Source organism: Colias croceus, chromosome 20, assembly GCF_905220415.1.
Source record: "Colias croceus chromosome 20, ilColCroc2.1".
In the NCBI taxonomy this organism is placed as follows: Eukaryota; Metazoa; Arthropoda; class Insecta; order Lepidoptera; family Pieridae; genus Colias; species Colias croceus.
This window is the reverse complement of record NC_059556.1, coordinates 1773509-1782120: the sequence shown is the minus strand read 5'-3', so window position 1 is coordinate 1782120 and position 8612 is coordinate 1773509. Positions and strand designations below refer to the sequence as shown.

Genomic DNA, 8612 nt, shown 5'->3' with positions numbered 1-8612 from the left:
GTTAAAAATAATGAACCTTATGCTAATTACGTTATGTATGCGAAAATATTTAATAGTGAGTTTAATTTAGGATTTTTTACACCCAAAAAAGATCGCTGTGAACTATGTGTTGCCTACGAGAATGCAAAAGATGATGAGAAGCTCAAATTAGAAGAAAAATATCTTCACCACCATCAACAAAAAGTTATGTCCCGTCAAGAAAAGCAACTAGACAAAGAGAATGATGCCCGATTTCACCAGTAACCCTTAAAATTTAAGTGTCACCTAGTTGAATTTAAGGGATACCTTACGTAAAATTTGTTTTCACCGACAGATAAGTGTCACTTAGATCGTTAGGTAGCCCCTTAACATTAGGGGGTGAATATTCGACCCCCTAACGTTTAAGTGACAGATATTATTTGGTTGTTTTTGGTGTTCCAACAAATTACTCCTATTTAACGAATTAAAAATGGATAGCGATGACGATGTATATGAAGATTTAGAAGCAATTGAAGATATACAATTATTAAATAACCGAACTTTGCGGCGACCGAGGATTTACCGTGAACGATCAAAGGATTTTAATAAATATGATGACAAAGATTTTTTCATAAGATATAGGTTATCAAAAGAGAGTGTTTTATTTATATTGCAAAAAATAGAATATTTATTAGAATTCAACGATGACAGGTAAGCCAGCATTTGATATAGTACTGACCAATATTTACGACTAAATTAACGTAAACCTTTGTTACGTATCTATATTGTTTTTTCATTTAATTTCAGAAATAAATCTGTAGCGCCTATTAACCAGCTACTTTGTGCACTTAGATTTTATGCGACAGGGAATCAATTATTATCGATAGCGGACCTAAATGGCATAAGTAATTCTACTTGCAGCCGAATTATAAAGAGGGTGTCTGAAGCTATAGTGGGTCTACTAAGAGAGTTCATAAACTTTCCAGACACTGAAGAAGCACAACAAATAGTTAAACAACAATTTTACAGAATAGCTAGATTCCCAAATGTTTTAGGATGTATAGACTGTACACATATAAAGATTCAATCACCAGGTGAGTAACTTTTCATTGTGAAGTAGTTAGGGTAAATATTTAGATTAATATTAAGCCTACCCTATCTACATACTTATTGTAAATTTTAGGAGGAGATGATGCTGAGTTATTCCGAAATAGAAAAGGCTACATGTCTGTCAATATGCAAACAATAAGTACTGCAGATTTATTGATAACAAATGTGGTGGCCCGCTGGCCTGGATCAACTCATGATGCTACAATTTACCAAGGCTGTCGTACATATAATAAGTTTGAAGCAGGTGAATACAGGGGAAATTATTTGTTAGGAGACAGTGGATATCCATTAAAGGTAAAAATAAAAGAAATGGTTTTATTTAAGTATGATAAGTCAATTTATTATATTTATCAATCTTTCTTTTCATTCTGCACACCAAATAAATTTTGTAAAGAGATGCCCCCACCTGAAACAAATATTTTTTTTTTATTATGTTGATAAAACTTCTGCATAATTTCATAGAATGTCATGATTTATATTTTCAGAGCCATCTTCTGACTCCTTATCTTAATCCTGCTACCCGAGGACAGCAAAAATATAATGATGCTCACATCAAAACAAGAAATGTTGTTGAGCGGCAATATGGAGTCCTAAAGAGAAGATTTCCGGTGTTAGCTGTGGGCATCAGACTACAACTCATGACATCTATTCGTGTTATGTTGGCATGTTGTGTGTTACATAATATATGTATAATAAGAAAAGAAAGTGAACCAATAAACGATGGTTCTATTCCAAATTTGGATGAACTAATCGACAATGGACAAATTCCCCGTCCATCTATTACAAATACTGATCCTGTCTATGGCTTCCAGAGAAGTCAAATGACACAATACTTTGACAGTCTGTAAATATATAATTAAATTATTGTGTTATATATTGTAATAAATAGACAATTACCTTTTATTTGTTCTAAAACTGCAGTTTTAATTTCCACCTCTTTTGCAGCTGCTTGCAATTGAAAATTATATAATTTCCTTTTAAAATCTATCTCCTCCCTCAATAACTGCTCCTTGAGCTCCTCAACAGTTTCCTTTCTTTTATAGACGCCTTGGATACTCTGTGAAACTACTGCTGTAGCTTCACTGCGCTCAGTGTTGTTGGATATCTGTGGCCGCCTTCGTGACCACAGAGGCGTTTTATTAATCAATAGAGCTTCCTTCTGAAGTTCTTGTACGTTCTTAGAAACAAAATGAAAATAACTATTATTTGGATGTACATATTAAAACCAATTATAAATAGAATAAAAAAAATTAAACCTAAACATTACATAGTCATGCTACATGCTGCACATATATTATAATCAAATATTATTTTCTACTTACATCAGGCTTAGGTTCTTCAGCTGTTTTAAAATTTTCATGTGTTTGGCTCTGAAAAAAAATGCATATAGTGTATTTAATTATTTAATAACATCAACAAAAAGTTTTATAACAATGGAGTATGAGAGAGCAAATTAAATATACCTTCAAGTTTGGTTCTTCAAGAGATTGTGCTGAATGTCCGTCAGTTTCCCAAAATTCATCCTCAATACAAATAACTTTGACTATCTCTTCACTCTCTCCTCCAGTCTCGGCATCACAGTCTGGTATCCCTAAAATACCGGTGCACCCTCGGCCCATAATTGTAGACACCTGTTCGAGTACCGGGTCAATTTTAACTGTAGAAGGGCCACCTCCTGTCCGTGACGTATCTCTTCTTGATTGGGCATAATATTTTTTGCTGTCACTTTTAAGCTTCTCCCATATCTTCATCAAAGATTCCTTGGTTCTAAAAAAAAATTTTTTTAGGTTAGATATCGTGACTGGTATGTACAATAAGTATGTATATACATATAAAATACAAATAACAAGTAAATATGTTTATCATACATACCTGTGTATATTTGATGTGGAATTAAAAGATTCCGTTATGGATATCCAAGCACAGTTTTTTGCCTCATTTGTGGAACCATCTGTTCTTTTATTTAAGATGGTATTTTTGTGTTGCAGCAGTAACTTTATCAGTTTATCCTTATCCTCAATTGAGAAATTTTGTCCGCGTTTTCTTTTTTCTGCCATTATTCTTTGTTATATAATTACAAATACCAACGAAAAAAAACACGAAACAAACAACGAATGCGACTAAAACGTAGTGATTTTATCCTCTTTGAATGCAACCGGCAACAAAATCAAACTATTTGACAATGTGACATGTGTCATTGTCATTAAAAATAAAAATGTCACTTTGAAGTGTGATTTTACGCAAAGGCATATTCGCCGTGGCAGCCAAAATACATAAAAAGTTGTTTTTTTTGTTTTATTTTATATTTAAAGGTAACAAACTCATTATTACTACATAAACTGAGTGAAATTAAGTGGTTTTTCAACTAAATATCAATAGAATCCTATAATCGATCCTCTTATCGATTAACATTGCGTAGCATCCCCACACTAAACGTCACTTAGCTAGGGGTCTCTTAGATAAGTGACCCATAGGATGGTGAAACAGAATTTAGGTAAGGTAGTGATTTAAAGGGTCCCTTAAAATAAGGAACCCTTACTTAGGAGACTGTTTAGGGGTTACTGGTGAAATCGGGCATGACTCTAACAAGGATATAGTGGCTGTGTATGATTTACAAGCCGTGTTACCAGTACCAAAAGGGAATGTTTCCGTATTTTACTATAAGAGCAAGTTGAACTGTCTCAACTTCACAATAACCGACTTAAAAAACAAAAAAATCTAATGCTATTTTTGGCATGAAGGAGCTGGTAATCGGGGATCTGATGAGATAGGGAGCTGTTTATTGAAATACATTGAAAAAATTGATTGTTCACGTAATAAAGATGGCAATTATAACTTAACATTTTATTCAGATAATTGTACAGGGCACAATAAAAATAAATTTATAGTAGCTGTTTATGTATACTGTGTCTTGAAGTTTAAAAATCTTGATTCAATCACACATAAGTATTTAATATCTGGCCATACCCAAAATGAGGGGGACTCGGTCCACTCAGTTATTATTGAAAAAAACGTTAAACGGAACCTTAAATCGGGTCCTATCTATGTACCGTCCCAATACGCACAAATAATAAAATCAGCGAAAAAAACTGGCGAGCAATACAACGTAAATGAACTTTCATTTAATGATTTTATATCTTTGAAAGATTTGATGAGTAACATGCGAATGACTATTGGCAGTAGGAAAATTAATGAAGTAAAAGTTTTGAAATATTTTAAACAAACACCGAATATAATTTACTTCAAAAAATCTAATGGTGATGAAAGAAAATCTAATGGTATTTTTGGAGACTAAGCTTTGGCGTAAGTCCCAGCAAACATTACCTGACTTGAAGGCTGCCTATGTCGGACCTATACCGCTAAATGAAAGAAAAAGAAATGATTTGTTAAGTTTGGTAAACAATAATCACGTACCCCAGTTTTATTCACCGTTTTATCAACATGTTTGTGAAGTACCCCAAAACAATAGTGATCAAATACTTAATTCACATTGAAAAGTTTTGAGTTTTTTGTTTATTTTGATAAAAATAAAGAATGTTACAATATGAACAGAATATTTCATTTCATATATCTTTATAACCTTCGATAAAATAGTTACAAGTAAAAATATATATTAAAAGAAATCGATTATTTTTGATAATTAATAATGCCATAAAATAACACTTTTTACAAGGTTTACATAGATATATAACATATGTATGACATATTTTCAAACAATTATAAAAAAATCGACTTCCAAAAAATAAATTCAATGTTTTTATTTATCCTGAACATTTAAAAATTTCGATTTGTAACAGTATTTTATCGGAGGTGTGATATGCCTATAAGCAAACGGCGTGGTGAAAACGAGCTATCGACGTTAGAGGCAAATAAAAATCGGAAAGTGACGATTTGTCGCTGGGTCGTCGAAGTCGTCAACGGACGCCACATACGTAGATTTCGACTAATTAGGCGGCCAAAAGTCAATTTGAAAAAAATAACACGAGGCCAACAATATTGATATCCACAAGTAGCTAACACTTCCAGGAATTACGCCCCGCCCATTTGTCGCCAGACGAGTGCGCCTGGGCCGATCGACAGGTAGTCGAAGTTCGATCGTCGCTACTTACGCACGTAACTGTTCTCGGCGCTACCATTGCAACGGTTTTTATAAAGTGAATGTTTAATTTTCAAAGTGAGTTATTACAGTAATTGTGATGGATTCTCAAACTTCAGGTAAGATATTTTCAATGTTGATTAATTAGTTCATATTTTGTAGGTTTATATTACATTTTTTAACCACTCAAAAGTTAACCCATTTTTCTAACAAAATATTCATGTTTTTGACTTTCAATAGTGTCTTTAGTGTACTTCAGGGTCCGTCCCTGTCAAATTTTCTTATTTGTTTAATTGGTTATACACTTTACATTATCTTAAATAAAAAAATCAACCGCAGAAACCCGCAGAATACCACAAAATTTCATATCAAAGTTTGTACGTAGAAACCTAGAAAAATATGGGATTTTGTCTCCTATACTAAAACATATTTTTTATTTGTTGTAGGGTCTTCTAGTGCCTCTGGCTTTAAAGTAGTTACTCGGAAGTACTTGTTCGACCAGATGCAAAGTCAAGATTTACCAAATTTCGGTGAAAAACTGGACTATTTGGAAAATAATCTGCTGGAGTGTTATGGAGTTACTGAAGAGAGTAAAAAGACTCTGAAGCATAATTTTTCCTACATAAAATCTCAAATGAAACAAAGGTGGTTGAAAGCACACAAAGTAGAAGAAGTTTTTTTAAAAAATAACCAGTCCTGGTTAGAGGGCACTTTTGAAATTCCTATTGAAACGCCTCGCCAAGGCCGACCTTGCAAATCCTTTGCGGATTCAAGTGAACGTAGCAAGAGGAGAAAGACTGAGGAAATACGTTCGTCTACAGAACCAGAGGTCATTGTACATGCCGCACAAGTAGTTTTGCAAAAGGATGGCAAAAGGGATGCCTCGACAGTTCTCAAAGACGTTACGAAATCGCCGACCCGGGCTAGTAAATATAGGAAAGCCTATTCCAAGGCGAGTGATATGATCGCTCCTTTGACCCCATTTCAGACCCTGAAAATGTTTGTAGAAGCCGATCTCACTCGGCGGCAGTATGAAATAATAAGGGCAACAAACAAAAGGCATTATCCTTGCTATGATTTATTGTTGAAAGCAAAACAAGAATGCTATCCACCAAAAAGTGCTTTACGGGTAACGGCTACTTGTGCAGAAATGGATTTACAAAGCCTTATAAACCATACTGTTATGCGCTTATCGATATTCCTGGAAGAAGTGTTAGTAACACTGAATGACAATGAACGGGAGTCATTAACGTTAATTTGCAAATGGGGATGTGACGGCTCCCAACAATCACGGTTTAAACAGAAATTCACAGATGATGCCGACTCTGATGCCAACATATTTATAAGCTCTTTTGTGCCTTTGAAAATTGTTTGTGGAGAAAACAATGAAAAGACTGTTTGGCAAAATCCCACGCCTTCTTCTCCACGATTTTGCCGCCCTATAAGATTCCGATTTATTAAGGAATCTACAGATATAACAAAAGAGGAAATCAGTTATGTGGAAAATGCCACCAAGTCCCTGACGCCCACTACAGTGAATTTAGATGGTGGCGAATTTAAGTTTAGGCATATCATGAAAATGACGATGATTGACGGAAAAATTTGCAATGCAGCAACAAACACAACATCCACAAGTCGATGCTATATCTGTGGGGCTACTTCAAAGGACTTCAATGACCTCAGTAAAAGAAATGAGTCAAGCCCCGAAGCGTTGGATTTCGGAATTTCGGTTTTAGATGCCAGGATACGGCTTTTTGAAAGCATATTGCACCTGGCATATAAATTACCTGTCAAGAAATACAGAGAAAGGAGAACCCCGGAAGAAAAGCTGTTAGAGCAGAATAAAAAGAAGGATATCCAAGAAAGGTTCCGGACAGAAACTGGTCTCTTAGTAGACATGCCAAAGGCAAATTTCGGAAATACAAATGATGGCAATACCAGCAGACGTTTTTTCGAGGACACCGAGTTGGCGGCTGAGATAACGGGTATAAACCATGAACTGATTCATAGACTTAAAGTCATAATAGAAGCTATTTCTTGTGGCTATAACATTGATGTAGCTAAATACGACAGCTATGCTTTGGACACAGCAAAGTTATATGTGGAGCAATACGGCTGGCACCCTATGACACCAACCATGCACAAGATTTTGATTCACGGTGCCAGCATTATTCAAAAGGCTTTGTTGCCAATAGGGCAATTATCGGAAGAAGCAGCAGAGGCACGAAATAAACATTTTCGGTCCTATCGGCAAAACTTTTCAAGGAAGTTTTCAAGAGAGGTGTGTAACCTTGATATATATCAAAGGTTGCTATTAACATCCGATCCTCTTTTAAGCAGTATGAGGACTGTCAAAAGAATTTCTCAAAAATCGTTCTTAAAAGAAACGATAGCTCTGCTTGTGTCTGCTGAACCGAACGAAGAGATAGATCAAGAAAACTCAGACACAGATCAGGAAACATGATTTTTCTTGAAAAATAATGCGGGAGTGATAATTGTAATTGTAAAAAAATTATATATGAATATTGTATATGTCAAATCTTGTATAAATAAATAAGATTATTGCTCATAGAAATTAAGTATTTGTTTAAAAAATTGTGTTCTTATAAAAACTGTATCTTTTTAATTTTTTTTCTTATATTTACCAAATAAAAATGTTTTTTTAGTCAAAAACTGTTTTGTTTCCTTTCTAAACTGCCTTTTACCCCATAAAAATAAAAACATATTTTTGGCCGCCTAATTAGTCGAAATCTACGTATGTGGGACGGTTCAAACGCGATTTTCGACTGTTTAGACAAGATTTTTTAATCGGGCCATGAGCCACATGATGGACGATTTCCATGTGGCCGCTGCGCTTATAAATGCATTTCATGTATTGATTGAAGACAGCGCGCATGCAAGCGAATTTGTAGCGACACCTCGCTCTGAATCGAACGCTGCACCAGCACCACGACAAGCCAACAAACGTAATCTGCAACCAACCACTCAGAAGGCAGACAAAATTCTTGAATTAACTGGCGAAAAATTATCTGAACCAGTTAGCAAGAAAATGGAAGATGAATTTTATGTTTTAGGAAAATACTATGCAAACAAAATGAGAAAATTACCGCCAACCATGCAGTTGATTGCAGAAAAACTCATTAATGATGTTTACTTCCAAGCTCAATTGGGTACTCTCTCCGTTAACTCCACCATATACACCCCGACCCCTACTTATCAGGAATCTGCTGCAGCTCAATATATTCATAATTTCAACGATGACACCATGTCACAATAACTAAATAATAAATAAAAATTCTTACATACGCACCTTCATGTATTTTTCTTTCAAAACCTCATAAATTGCTTTACAGGTTTCAGGAATAACTGAGCTTAGAGCTTGTTTCGAAATAATTGCGCTGTATTGTAGATCAGTGTACGATCTTCCCGTGGCCAGGTAGCGTAGTGT

At 34.8% G+C, this 8612-nt stretch overlaps 2 protein-coding genes across 2 annotated transcripts; one reads left to right on the top strand and one right to left on the bottom strand.

The window, feature by feature from the left end:
* Window positions 1-1418: 1418 nt before the first annotated feature.
* On the bottom strand, window positions 1419-3605 carry LOC123700650. Its single transcript, XM_045647904.1, has 5 exons — window positions 2941-3605; window positions 2532-2835; window positions 2391-2438; window positions 1966-2245; window positions 1419-1474 (listed from the first exon to the last, which is right to left on the bottom strand). The coding sequence occupies exons 1-5, from the start codon at window positions 3123-3125 to the stop codon at window positions 1419-1421; spliced, it is 873 nt and encodes a 290-aa protein (XP_045503860.1). The 5' UTR covers window positions 3126-3605.
* A 1420-nt stretch (window positions 3606-5025) lies between these two features.
* On the top strand, window positions 5026-7628 carry LOC123701018. Its single transcript, XM_045648426.1, has 2 exons — window positions 5026-5283; window positions 5611-7628. Exons 1-2 carry the CDS (start codon window positions 5265-5267, stop codon window positions 7626-7628), a joined length of 2037 nt encoding a protein of 678 aa, XP_045504382.1. The 5' UTR covers window positions 5026-5264.
* Window positions 7629-8612: the final 984 nt, after the last annotated feature.